The 15,282-nt window shown below is 36.3% G+C and overlaps 1 protein-coding gene across 1 annotated transcript in view; it reads left to right on the top strand.

Moving 5' to 3' along the window:
• The window catches only part of unc-13 (protein unc13 homolog), a 1,321,962-nt gene that overhangs the window by 913,715 nt on the left and 392,965 nt on the right, over positions 1-15,282 (top strand). Inside the window, exon 26 of the mRNA XM_090372343.1 lies at positions 12,759-12,827. Coding sequence (XP_090228469.1) covers positions 12,759-12,827 — 69 coding nt within the window. The remainder of the gene's footprint in view (positions 1-12,758; positions 12,828-15,282) is intronic.

The raw sequence follows: 15,282 nt of genomic DNA on the forward strand, positions 1-15,282 counted from the left end.
TAGCCAGGTGGGAAGGATCAGCAGTGCATAGCACATGCTTCTTGATTAGACCGGGGTTCACCACCAAATACGAGGATGCGGAAAGGTCAAGGAATGACCACCGCATATCCCAGACCAATATGGCCTTAATTGCTAATGCTCCTAAAAACCAAATAACAAACAACAAAACAGGTTTCGGGGGTACTGTCCCAGATGTGAGAACAATATTCCATGGTAGGGCGGATTTGCGATTTTTACAGAGTAAACAGCTGTTTGGAAGAAAAGTAACGCTGAGAGCGAAAGAGAAAACCAAGTTTTTTAGATGCAGAGAAAGCAATATTTCTAATGTGCTTGTGCCAAGAGAGAGTAGAAGCCAGGGTAATCCCCAAAAGAAATATATCATTTTGCCTAAAAATCAGAGTGTCACCAAAAATAAGCATAGGAGCAGAAGATCCTTTTTGCGAGATATGACAAGACTGAATTTTAGAAGATTAAAATCAACTAAGTTGCCTTTGCCCCACTGGAGAATCGGCATTTAAGAAATTGGTTGCAGAATTTCGAGAAGTTAAATCTGATTGAGCAGGGCAAGGTTTCTCAAAATGGAAAGTGGAATGCAATGTGCTATCATCGGTAAAACAATGGATAGTATTTCCAGTTAATGGAAGAAGGTCATTAATGTACAAGAGGAAAAGAGTGGGGGAAAGAACTGAACCTTGGGGGACACCGGCATTAGTGGAGAAGTTAGAAGAGAGAGAGCCATCTACCGTCACATTGTGATTGATCAGAGAGAAAACTGGATAACCAACGTCAAAAAACAGTTGGAAAACCATAAGATGGAAGCTTGTTTAGAAGACCTTTATGCCAAACATGATCGAAAGCCTTTGAGATGTCTAGAGCAGCTGTTTGTGTTTCACCGAACTTTTCCACTGAATTTGCCCATAAATGGGTAATCTAAGCCAAAATGTCACCAGTGGATCAACACTGACAGAATCCATACTGGCGATCGTTGATCAGATGCAAGGTTTCTAGGTAATTTAAGAGTTGGTGGTTAATTGATTTCAAGATTACTTTAGAAAGAATAGAAGTAATTGCAATGGGACGATAATTGGATGGGAGGGATTGGTCACCCTTTTTAACTGGCTGGAACTTGCTGGATATGAGCAAATTTCCAAGCAGAATTTCTTATTCCTATATTTGGATTAAGAAAATGAAAAAAGGTGACAAAGAACAGGAGTACGTTCAGGAGCACAGGTTTTCAGAACAAGTGGAGAAATACCATCAGGACCTGGAGCTTTCTTAGCATCGCGTTTCATCAAAATTCTTCTGACATCCTTTTGACGGATGACCACAGGAGGCATTGAATGGAGCGTGTTGGGAATGGTGGGAGATGTTTTACCAACAATCATTAATACATGAGTTGGGAGAAAAATGAGATGCTAACAGGTCAGCTTTATCCTTGGCTGAAGTGACAACAGAACCATCTGGTTTTGACAGAGGTAGGAGCAGAGATGGGCAAAAGTTGCGGCCAATAACTTTGGCAAGAGACCAGAATGCTCGGATACCATTAGGACAAGAAGCAAGTTTTCTACTCTTAGCCTGTTCAAAATTTAGTTTGTACTGATTAATAACTGCTTTTAAATTGTTGCGAGCTTTGGTGTAGGCATAAAATGAAACTGAAGAATTGGAAACAAGCCAATTATGATATGCACGTTCTTCTCTTGAACAGCCTTAGCACATTTATTGAAAAACCAAGGTTTAGATAAAGGATGAGATTTTAAAGTGCGATATGGAATGAAGGATTCCATTTCTACAAAAATAATTTAAATGACACGATCTGAGCAAACGTTGACATCAGAAGTTTTGAAACTGTAATCTGACTAAGGAAAAGAAGAAAAGAAATCTCGCAATTCATTCCATTTTGCATTCTTGTAATGCCAAACACCATGAGGTTGGGAATAGCCATGAGATAATGGCTCCATTAAAGAAGAGACAATCACCAACTTGTGATCTTTGGTGCCTAGAGGACCGCTCACTTCAACGGTGCACTTAGAAGGGTTGTTTGTCTGAAAAAGATCAAGTGTGTTGGCGCTGTATGGTTAGGATTGTCCGGTATTCTGGTAGGTAAATGAACAATCTGTGCTAGGTCATTCGTAATTGCAAAAGCCTCAGCATCTCGACCTGCTGGGTTGGTGTGACTAGAAAACGTAAGCCATCTGGAGTTGTGAACATTAAAGTCGCCAAGAAAAATTACCTCACTGTTAGGAAAGTTGGACTGGAGAAAGTCAATTTGCAAAGAGAGGAAGTCAAAGAGTTCCAAGTGATTAGTGGAGTTTGGAGAACAGTAGAGACAACAGATGAATTTGACACAATGAGGTAGAGAGATTTTAAGCCAGAGAAGATCGAAAAGAGGAGATTCCAAATTACCAACTCTCTGACAGGGAATATCGGAACAGACATATGCACAAATACCACCTTTGAGGTGTAAAGAATCATACAGCGAATAATTTGGGCAACTGAGATGAGCAGTAGTTGAATCAGCCGATAACTGAGATTCTGTCAGAAAAAGTACATGTTGTTTGGCGTACTGCAAGTGGAAATGGACATCGTCGAGATTAGAATTGAGACCACCTATATTTGGGAAATGAACTAGGAAGTGTTTGGGAGGTTTAGATCTTTTTGCAGATAAGCGTACTCTATTAGTTTGATAATTCGTGGTGTATTCAATGGTAAGAAGAGGTGTGGGAGACATGCTATATGAAGTAATGAAATTTTTGGATTGGGCGTACACATGATAAGAATATACCCAGATCCTTGACATAATGTAGCCTCGACAACCCCCCCCCCCCACACACACACATACACGCTGCTTGGACTCCCTCCAGTCACTATCTGGCAGAGTAGTGGTGGTAGCAAAATTATACACTAGCTGATTCGGAGCCTTCTAAAGAGCTGTACACCATTTTAGAGCTGTACCCTCGAAATGTAAGGAAGATTGGATCTTGCCATGATGTTCATGTAACCTCAAGAGTCATCAGTCATACTGCATAATGGGAGAGATGGGGAAGGGTTGACCGGAACTTAGCACTGGAGACTAAACATGGGGTCCACCACTTCGAGCCTCCGATATGCAAAGTGGTGGTATTTCATCAGTTGATGAGAGTTATCTAGCACCTAGTATTTCCAGGTAACACAGAGGAGCGGCATTCCTCCATGTGATGTGGCCACCCACGGTGTGCTCGTGTATGGAGGTTATACCCTGGATTACTAACAGTCCCACCATCATGAAGGTGCAAGCAGAGGATTTTGGCTGTCACAGACTCTCCAGACTTCACTAAAATTGGGTCCACTTGACTTTAATGTCACCTGAATATCAATTCCATCAGCGTTTTAGCCTCCCAGATAGGAAGTACAGCTTGTCTGGCATATCTTAGAGAATGTCACTGACAACCTCAAGGCCCAAGGCTGGATTAGAGACATTATATTAGGAGGCAAAAAAGTTTTAATGTTACCAGAGACTAGTTCAATTTCATCTGGATGAGATGGTGCATTGTCCAGAAGCAACAATGCATTTTCTGGGAGTTTCTTTTCTGCCAAAAATTTCTTTGTTGCAGAAACGAAGTATTCATGGAACCATATTTTCAACAAACATGAATCCATCCACACATTTGATTGGTTAGCATACTTACAAGGAAGACTTTCCACATATAATGTGGAAAGTCTTCCTTCCACATATATAATGTTTGAAGGCTCTTGGTTTCTTAACCTTTCCAATAAGTAGCAACTGATGCCTGTGACTTCCTGAAGCATTTGATATGCCAACACTTTCAGTCTCTCCTTACTACGTTTATACATGGGCACTGATTTTGCTTCTTGTGATGCGAGCATTTTGGTCAGAAGCATTCAATAATTTAAACATGTTTCATGACAGTTGTAAACGTGATCCATACTTAAACCTTCCTCCTCTATGACTTCTGAAAACACTTTGGTAAAAGACTGCACTTCTTCCTGACAAGCAGATAATTTTTCCCCTGCGATGTTCTTTCTTACTCTATACCTCTTTTTCCATCTTTCTAACAATCCCACGCTAGCTGTAGATTTGGGCTCCTCCGTAGCAGGTGGGAAGGAGCAGCAGTGCATAACGCATGCTTCTTGATTAGACCGCGGTTCGAGCCCATCACCACCACCACCACCAAATACGGAGGATGCGGAAAGGTCAGGGAATGACCACTGCATATTCCCGGAGCAATATGGCCTTAGTTGCTAATGCTCCTAAAAACCAAATAACAACAACTAGCTGTAAATTCTTCATCACTATTACAAAAATTTTTCTGAAATTGTAAATCCTTTGCTTGTAGAATCGGTCCAAAAATCGGGCTTCCTTTCTGTCTCATTTGCGTGAACTACAAAAACAGTGCTTCAGATGTTTGTTCAAACTCACCCTTTTTCATTGTTTTCTCATGTGCTCATCACTTTTCTAAGACTATCTGTGTGAACACCATTTTTCAATGTTCTCTGAATTTCTCACCTAATCTCCTACAGTCACTTCATCCATGCCTAGCCAGTTTTTTTAAAATTGTTTTGCCCTTGTCTACTCGTTTGATGGCATCAGACTTAGTCTCTAATGAAATCACGACAGATTTCCATTTTAAAAATAAAAATAAAGAAGCCACGTGGAACCGATTAAACTAGTGGTAGGCATGGCATAGCTGAGTGGTCAGGAGCGAGAGTGCATAGCACACGTTCCTTGAGTGGATTGGGATTCAAGCCCGTGACTACTAAATGCGATAAATATTTGTATTGTCAAATTATTGTAACCTCTACTGACCCGGTTGTAGTGCCAGAGTATAAACAGAAAATTTAATTTTTTTGTAGTTACAAGTGAAATCACCTGAACGAGATGTCATACTGAACCCGACTAAAACTGTTGAAGTTTTGTGGTGATTGGGTGGAGGGGCGTGGAGGAAGATGAGTCATCAAAATTCTGTCAATCAGCACAGCACAGTCTGTTCTCATCACAGTCTTACTCATCATACATATGAACACAAACAACTCTTTAAGGCATAACTTAGCCTTTATGTAAAAATTGGGCTAAGAGCTAGCTCCGATAATAAGGAACCTCGTAAAATCGGGTCTCAGATGATCTGGACTATGCTGTTCTTGGAGTTCAGGAAAGCTTTTGATACTGTTGCACATGGAAGACTACTACACAAATTGGAGCAGTATGGCATTACGAGCAAGTTGCTGCTATGGATAAAGGGATGTTATTAGTGAAGTCCCCCAGCGTTTGGTTTCAGGCCCATTGAGGGCCAAAAAACAAATGCTAAGGGACTCCACTATAACCATATATTTATCAATGATATTTTTTTATCATTGATAAATACTATATATTTATCGATGATATAGATGAAGGTATGTCAGGCCTAATATCCAAATTTGCAGGCAATACAAAGGTTGGCACTGTTATTATTGACAGTATGCTACTGCAACAGGATTTAGAAAAGTTGAGTACATGGGCTGAAATGATGGCAACTAAAATTTAACATTGACAAAAGCAAAGTGCTGCATATGGGTAGCTGTAACGTACCAACTGCATGGTACTACACTCAGGATAGCGGAGAATAAAAAAGGCCTGGGGGTAATTGTGCAGACAGGCTGCTAAAACAGCTCATGGATCTTGTCAATGTTATACACGAATTTTGCTAGTAGGAATAAGGAGGTGATTATCCCTTTTTATAAGGCAATGGTCAGATCATATCTGAGTACTACATACACATCTGGAGTCCTCATTTTAAGAGGGGTGTAGCACTAGAGCTGCTGGAACGAGTACAGAGATTGGTGAGGGGAACAGGGGTGCTCTTACCAAGAAAGGTTTAAGTTTTGCAATTTGCATTTTCTGGAGACTAGGCACCTGTGAGGAGATCTGATTGAGGAATAAGGCCCTGAATGGTTTGAGCAAGCTCAATACTGAGGAGATTCTTCCTTTTGCTCAGATTACGCACCTGAGGGAGCATAAATTCAAATTGAGGAAAGAGTTTTAGAATAGATGTGCAGAAATTTGTCTTTAGACAGCAAGTGGTTGATTGCTGGAATAATTTTCCCTGTGGAAGTTGACAGCTTAAATAAATTCAAGGCAGCGTTTTTGGAATGGATGGGTTGGTGAAATGGGTTTTTTTTTTTTTTTTTTTGTTTTTTGGCTGATGCTGTTATAAGTTTGCTTTCTTGCATCATGTGCTAATAATGCTAATCTGCACAGGAACTGAAATGACAGAAATTAATCAAAAAAAAAAAAAAAAAAGATTATGATGATGATGACATAACTTGACAAAAGTACTTGTGCACTGTTGATTCATTAGGTCAATGCATAAAAAATCTCTTATGGAAGCAAGTAAGCAGCAAACTTTGCTATGTATATTCTTGTTTCTGATGCTGCACAAACCCCTTCCCTGTGCTGAGGACATAGAATTACATTTATTTCCTCCAATTTAGGGATAATTTCAGCTAAATTTTTTTAATGTATTTTTCAAGTTTCATTCTTTTATTGCAGATTTCTCTCCCCTCCTCCCACTGTAGCATTTTTAAGTCAAGTTTCAATATAGAGTTTATCTTGAGGTATGTTGGAGTTTACTTAAAAGCTTTCCTTCTTTTAAATTTCAAATTTTTATTCTTATAGGTAAATCAGTTGTTAGGTGCATTAGTATATATGCATAAAGCACCTGTTGGCTTCACCATGCCCATCTGTTTGCCTCTCAGCATGCAATAACTTTACTCCCAGTGGATAGATTTTTATAAATTTTTTATATTTGGTTTGTTTGGAAAAAATTTTCAAGCCCATAAATCAGACCAATAGAAATCCAACAATTATTATCGCTGGATTTCTGTTGGTCTGATTTAGAGAATATGATGGATATGCAGAAACAAAATGATTTTGGTTCATGAATAAAAGTCATAGCTTTTTGCTTTTTTTTTTTATAAATCATGTATTGCTATTTACTAACATACCTTTGAATGCGAAAGAACCTTGTGAAAAGGGGAAAAAAAATTGATATAGAAACTTGTCATGAAAACAAAGAAGTAATACTATAGATACTTGTGAAAAGGAATGGGTGTAGCATTTTGGAAACCAGAAATCCAGTCTGTTGGCTAGATTTAGGGGTTTCTGATGAAAAATGTTTCAACAGATTAATAGATTTTTTTTTTTTTTTTTTGGTGTTGTATAATATTGTTTTATAAATTTTGCATTGCAGATATGAATTTTTGTATTTCTCAAAGTGATCACCCTGTCTCTGTATTTTACCATAGTATTTTTTATTTTTTTTCTCAACCTCCCTTCTACATTATTGCATATAGACATTTAGCCAGCACAACCGTGGTAAACCTCCTCAATGCAAACAATCTTGTGCAAAGGTAATATGTGTTATACAATCCATCTGAAAGCCCTCCTGGATATATCTTGCTATAACAATAAACCATGTGATGTCCTTCCAAAAATATGGAAGACAATCAGTAAAATGAATAGCACTATTTACAACCCTCTCTGGATATTTCTTCTTAGAAGTAGCATCCAATCATTCATAAGAGTTACAAACATCACTTTCAGTAACTCAGGTTTGTTGCTATGGGACCAGACAATGTTCATGACATGAAGATTAAGAAAACATGTGAGAGATTGCTACAATCATTTGTAATCATCTTATGTAACAAAATGTCTGTATAAAATGCCTTTTGAGAACAATTGTCCTACGCTATTGTTCTTGCCTTCCTGAATTCTGGAAAAGACCCTGCAAGTCCAGCCCATTAAAGACCTAGTATTGTAATTGGTTTTAGACTTACATCTACACAGAAAATTATAACTGCTTCTATATACTTCAGTGGAATGAGATTCACAGATCAATTGATTTTTTGATAAATTTAGAAGACCACATTAGAAATGTGTTTTCTTAAATCAGAACACCAGGACACTTTAGTTCATTTTGACTTCAGTAAAGTCTATAATACCACTTTAGAGTATCAAATCCTTCATGAATTTCATCACCATGGTCTCTGTGGATACCTACTTATCTTCATTCAGTACTTCCTGCAACAGTGGTGTGCATTTCAAGTATGGATTAAGTCAATCTCAGACAGACTGCAGTTCCCCTATGAGGTACTCAGAGCTTTTCAGCTTACATCATATGAAAATTGGCTGTGAATACACTTTTACAGACATGATATACAGTGGCACAATATGGCCAAAGAACAGCATCTCCTGTCACTCCCAGAACAAGCAGAACATAGAGAGATAGCTTCAAATAGCCATAAACAATGTCAGTAAATTGGATAAAATCAATGGCTTCCAATTTTCCATGCAGAAAACAATATGTATTCACTTTTATAGGGAACACAACCTCCACCCCAATCGAGAACTATTTATTAGATGGACAGCCAATACCAGTGCAATCCAGAATTTGGTTCTTAGGTTATTAATTGATCATAAGCCAACTTTTCTTGAATATGTCAAGCAATTAAGGACCAGTCTAAAGAAGCTAAATATCCTATGAAATTGTTTGTAAACTATTTAAACTTAAACCATTTACAAACTTAGCAAAACCCAGTTTTCTTCAGTAGTCTGACCCCATTCACCACAGCATTGTACATATCACCTTATTCCTTCTGTGTTTCTCCAGCACACAGCTTATATGCTGAGGTGAACTGTCTCTCCATTAGGAAACAGTAAGTGATGTAAATATACAGTCTAATTTCTGCTGACCCCTGATCTGTGCCACAGATACACACCCTCCATAATCCTTTCACTTAGCTTGCAATTCTGGCAATATTGCAATCTTAATCTGATACCCAGAGGGAACATCCTTTAAGTATATGAGTATTTTAATTATGTTTCAAGTATATAGAGATGGGCAAAAAAGAGGGAAAGACATGCAGATTTTCCTGAACTACCAAATAAATGCAATATGTACATTGCAATACAGGTAGTTGACAAAAAGCATGCATTACCAATACACCAAAAAGCATAAAAATCATGGTCACACTAAGTTCATTGCAAGCACAGATGGGTTCCCTGGATGCCTTCCTCCTGTCCCTTGTGGCAAATTCTTAATTTGTGTGCTAACCTTGCAGAACTCAAGAAGTTATGATATGCTTTCCTATAAGTGGAGTTTACAATAAATCAATCAATACAAATGTTCAATCAACACTAATCATAACCATTCAATCAATACTAATTGTATTCAGAAGACGGGTTTGAACCCCCGTCCACTCAAAGAACGTACGCTACAGCACTCTTTCTCTTGACCACTCGGCTGCATCAGACCATAATCTAATACCGGTTACAAATATTATTAGCCTTTTGGGTGTAATATTTGTTAGTAAACTTAACTTCAGCAAAATGCAACACACCTCCAAACCACATACTTACAGAAACTGAATATCCTCTGATCAGTGTCTTCCATATCCCGTAGTGCAGACAGAAATCACTATTTCATTTATATAAAACACTAATTAGATCACTGCTAGATTATGGATCCCCACTATATGCCTCAGCCAGTAAAAGTAGTTTGCAACATAACACTATTCACCACATTGCTCTTTGGATAGCCCTTGACCCCCATAAGAATTTCAACAGTGTAAAGCTTATAAGTAGAGGCAGGTAAACCTCGCTAATATAGTTAGGGAAGGATGTTACATGATTGAAAATTAATTGTTTTAATAAACACACAAGAATGGTTATTATAACAATTACCCCCACTATTTCTCAGGCAACAAACCCTTTTAGGTCTTTATACAGTAAAATATTAAAACCCTCCCTGCACATCCTAGTTGGAAATATCTCTATGATCTTCAGTGTTTTCCTTTTTATGAAGCCAAATCTAGAGAGCCTTGACCTGTACAACTGAACAATACCAATACACCTGATCAACTGTGGAGGCCCATTACTCCATGCCGCAATGGCATCTTTACAAAAAACGGTAAGGACACTTTGTTACCTCAAAATTTTCAAAAAACTGCACATTGCTCATATTATTCAAATAGATATAGAAATTAGGCATATGAGCAAATCTGGTAATCACAGAATTTATACTTTCTTCCTTCATAGAAAGTATTTTGTTGCCTCCTGAAAGCAGCATGCTTACAGCTGAACTAAATGTAGTTCAATTTACTTTGTGTTGATTAAAATATGCAACCTCTCCTTATGCCCTTCCAGAATTTATACAGATTCCTTCAGTGCTGTATCCTTTATTAAAAATAATCTCTACTCTTTCTATTCAACAGTGAAATAAATCGGATCTTGTCTTCATCATTGTCAAGCACAATAAGTAAATGACCTTCTGGATACAGAATACTCTAGTATTCTGTATTCAAGTGCAGACTGTGCAGCTAAGAAATCAGTAGATTTGCTACAAACTCCTATACTTTCTTGCATAGATTTTCAAAGCATCGTTCATAAAACATGCAGCCTTGACTATTCCCAAGTTTGGAGAGAACAAGTCAGTAACAAATGCTACAATATCAAAAGTAAACCACAAATATAGACATGTAGCTCTTGATGAAACTGGCAAGAGGAAGTAATATTAGCACAGTCACATGTTGGCCATATCTATATCACTCACCTCCATTTATTAATGGGCAGTAGACCTCAATGTATTTCATGCTGAACATATTGACTGCCCCTGATATGCAATTATCAGATCTCAATACATGCTGAAATCTTTCCAACTTACAGGATCCTCTGACATTGAAGATGTTCTCCAAAATAAAGATAATGTAGATGAACCTTTTCTCCTCTTTGGTCAGTACAACTTTGCAACAGCTTTTAACTGTCTCCGACATGTCATTGCCAAGCATATCTATAAAATAAACTATAGAAAGTCACATTTTGGCCTCAGTTGACCTCGTGTCATTAAACTCTCATCAAAAAACAACATCAATAAAATTATATTGTTTCATCCCTTTATCCAGATAAACAAATAAGCAGATTGTAGTGCTGAATCATTTACTACACAACATGAATGCAGCACTGAATGAACGCTGCCTCCCTCCCCATGTTGAATTATCAGGTCACATAATCTGAAATATTTCTAACTTAAAGAGCTGACATTGGATGATATTCTCAGAGAGAAAGAAAAGTTATATGAACTTTTCCTCTTTCTTCATTGACAGCTTTTAACTGTCCCTAGTATGACAAGCGTATCTACAAAACAAACCACAGAAACATTTTGGCCTTTGTTAAACTCTCATCAAACAACATTATGAATAAAATTATATTCTGGGTCCCTATATGTGTAGGGATCCATTTATATACATACATGATCTCTGGAAACCATGCGAAAACCAGTTATAATCAGCCTTTTGCACTAAGCGGGGCTCCGCTGTAGTCACCTTTGCTCTTCAAAAGCATCCATGGGATGTATGATGACTCTTTCTGTGATTAAAGCCGATCCCTTTCAAAATCAGCCATGTGGTAGGCAATGGCATACCACCACATTATCTGATGCCACAGACACCATAACAAAACCAACTCCAAAAACTGCTGTTAAAGGAAGACCTGCAACTAGGTGGAAGGATGGGATCAGTGAACTTTTGGGCATGACATTTTGCGATGCTGCTTGTATAGCACATGATCAATGCAGTTGGAGGAATTCGTTGGTGGCCACAACAGCTCCCCAGGGAACTATATGACTGGTAAAAGAAGATATGTGTAGGAATCCCAAACAAATCAGCAATTTGAAGTGCTGAATCACTTACTACACCACATGGCAGCAGCACTAAATCAATTAGTCTGTTGTTGACAAAGTCAACAACAGACTAAAGCACATTAAACCACTTACCAATGGTTATCTAGCTTTAAAGAAAACTAATGAGAGGAAATCATACAGACTTGTTTATGAATTAGATACATGCTACTCAGTCTTAGAGGTGGAGGCCCACACGTGCACACGCACGCACGCGCGTGCACACACACACACAGCATCCAAGGTGTAAAGCTGTTTACCAACAATCATCTTGTTGACTGCCCAGTCTGTGTATATATGCACTTACTTTACTCGAAGTAATAATACCAGGCTTACAAATATATTCTACTTGCAGAAAATTATTAACATGTATAGCCTTCTTCTAGCTCTGATTTGATTGGAACAACGTTCGGTGGGCATAGGTGCTAATTTAGTGGGGGGGGTTCATAAAACACACACACTGTAGCCCTAGTCACTGATATGCTTATAAGCTTAGAACACACCAACCAGTAGCTGATTTTTAACTTTGCCACTTACTGTTACTGCTTATTTATGTTCCTCCTTTCATTTTCAGTCAGGCTGATAACACTAACTTGTTGAAACCAATCATATGAGTATTTGGCAATGTTTCACTTATTCGAGATCCAATTTTTATGACACATTGTACTGAGTTGTTCTTGTTGCTTTATTGAAGCATCATTAATAAACTGCTTTATTGATACAAACATAGTTAAACCCAATGAGCCTTGTCTTTTCATTTTGTAGTATTTTTTAATAAATAAATTACTGTGCAGGCTCAGATGTTCCTAGAGAATTAATTGGGTAAATAGGCACCTCAGCATTGTAAATGAAATTTGGTAATACCGAATTCTGTGACAGAACTAAAAGAAAAAAATTATTGTTCAAGTTAACTTATTTTATAATTATTTATATAAAATGTTTTAAAGTAAATTTGTCATGTCTTTCTTGAGGAAAAAAAAAAAACTGTGCCTTTTGGCCATTACTATGTTGACAATTTAAGCATAAATGTATGTTCTGTTTTTATCCTCCTAGAAAGAGAAATTTGTGAAATTACTGGACCAATTGCATAATTCCCTCAGGATAGATCTGTCTATGTATCGAGTAAGTACTTATTTTGTAATTTTTAATTTTCGATACATTGCACATCAGTTTGCTTATATGAAGTATATAAAGATGTCTATATTGTTTTAATCCTCTTATTTTTTTTTTATAATAAGTTCATTTGTGCTGAAATTTAAAGTGATATCCATTTTTGCAGATAGCTGTAGTTTTTTATCATCAGCAAATCTATTTATTAGCCAACATAAAAATTACATTATCTAATTCATTTTGCTGCTTCTTTAGATCACTAACAGAAGAGGAAAGAGTACATCAGAATAGAGAATTGACATTGAGATAAATTGAATAAGGTATTTTAAAAATGAGAAACTAAAATACAATAAAAAAAAATAACAAAAATTAAAAATATATTAGTAAGTGATATTTGCATAGCACATTAACATATAAATGTTAATTCAGGATTTCCCTAAGAGAATGTTGGTATTTCATATTTAAATATTTATTCCACACTATACAAGATTGTTACCATGTTTAGCAGATGCATGGCTGCTCGGACCAGAGTCAACTCAAATACACATACTACTATATATATCTTGCTCCCCTGCATTCACCACTCAGTTATGTCAGGCCTCTTCTATCCTGCTTGTATGAAATAGGCAGTCCTCTAAACAAGAAATATTTGTTCGATTGTTCAGTTGGTATGCATGCCTACACATCTTACTCCTGTGCTACTAAGTAATTGCACAATAACTTTAAAGTACAATACACTTGACTCTTAATAACTTAGCATTGAAAAGAGTTGAAAAACACTTTGAGTTGCTGGAAAATTCAAATTATTGAATTTTAGTGCCTCTCTGTTTAAAATAAGTTCTTTTCTAAACAAAACTGCAAAAACAGTAAGCCTCATTGATTGAACAGAATAAATCACAGTTCTGTATGTATAAATGGTTTTATAACTACAGAACTATATATACTCTATTTATAAACATAAACTTACACTCACATTTTATTTAAAATATTTAGTGAAAAGTTTTCTTTTATCAGGTAAACATTTTTAACACACAGTCTTATCTGTGTTGAATACATCATTATAGCATTAAGGCTATCCAGATGTTAACAGAGAACTTCATTGTTAAGTTCTTTTCATGACTGTCACCTAAAGAATGTTATTTTTTCAACACTGAGAGAACTTTATTACACATTGTATCTGGATAGCCTACATTACTTATTCATTTCATATTGCTAAGGGATTGGGTATGTTTTCAAATTGCAACCTTATTGCTCGGTAAGTTGAGAGTACATTAGGAGGAAACCTAAAGCAAGTACAGATGTCACTACCTTTTTTACAGTCTAAATGACAAATTTTATCCCCATTTCACAATGGCTTTAGTTTTTTTTTTTTTTTTTTTTTAATTGATGCCATCCATCTATGCTGAAACCAAAATTAAACAGAATATATACCAGCAGCACTCATTGTGCTAATTCATGTGAATTTGATTTTTATTTAATGTTTAGAAACTGTTGAAACAGTTCCTTCTAAACAAACAAAATTATAGCAGACATATATATATATATATATATATATATATGCATACAGGGTTGTCACAAAGTCCTGCACTGGTTTTAAATTTTAATGACTAAAGTTATACAAATGATAGAACCATTTAGTAAAAAATTATATGAAAGTTCAAGTCTTAAAATTTTTTATATAATAATTTCATGTAAATCTGATTTGTCTTTTGTTGTATTTATATTTTATCAATTTCTGTTTTATTTGCAGATATTGAATGACCCGAAATGGCGACAGTTGAAGAAAAGGTTAACTGTGCATGCCTTGGCTTACAGAGTTAAATCATTAACAGCCGTGAGAAGAAAGTTCACTACTCATTATAAAAAAAGATGCACCCCATAAAAAAAATTGTCAATAATTAGATGGATGAAAAATTTTAAAGAAACTGGATCAGTTAATTAATGACAAACCATGTTATGGGAGACCCCAAATCAGTGAACAATGATGGCGGCCATGTTGAAATGTGATAATTAAAAACTGCAATAAGAATAAAACTTTAAGACTTGAACTTTCATATAATTTTTAATAAATAGTTCCATTATTTGTATATCTTTACTTATTAAAATTAAAAACTGGTGCAAGATTTTATGACCACTATATGAATATATATTACACCAAGATCATGAAATGGGCAAATTTTTGTCCATTGCATGAATTGGCCTCTCTTCTTGCCCGTTTCAGAACCAAGCAAAGTTTTTATTGTGAACTGGCCATTTAATATCAAATAATGGTATGAATAAACATGTCTTAGAATATACAAATTGTTTATTGCCTGAACTGCCACAAAAGTTGTTTGGTTATAAAATAATAAATAAAATAGAACACTAAACTCTTAAAATGGAATGGCCTTAACTGTTCTTACAGAGAATAGTTAAGGCTGACACTGACATATTAATAATGTTATAATGATTATCACAGGTTATAGTA

Source organism: Mastigoproctus giganteus, chromosome 4 (genome assembly GCF_048544385.1).
Source record: "Mastigoproctus giganteus isolate SK-2022 chromosome 4, ASM4854438v1, whole genome shotgun sequence".
NCBI lineage: Eukaryota > Metazoa > Arthropoda > Arachnida > Uropygi > Thelyphonidae > Mastigoproctus > Mastigoproctus giganteus.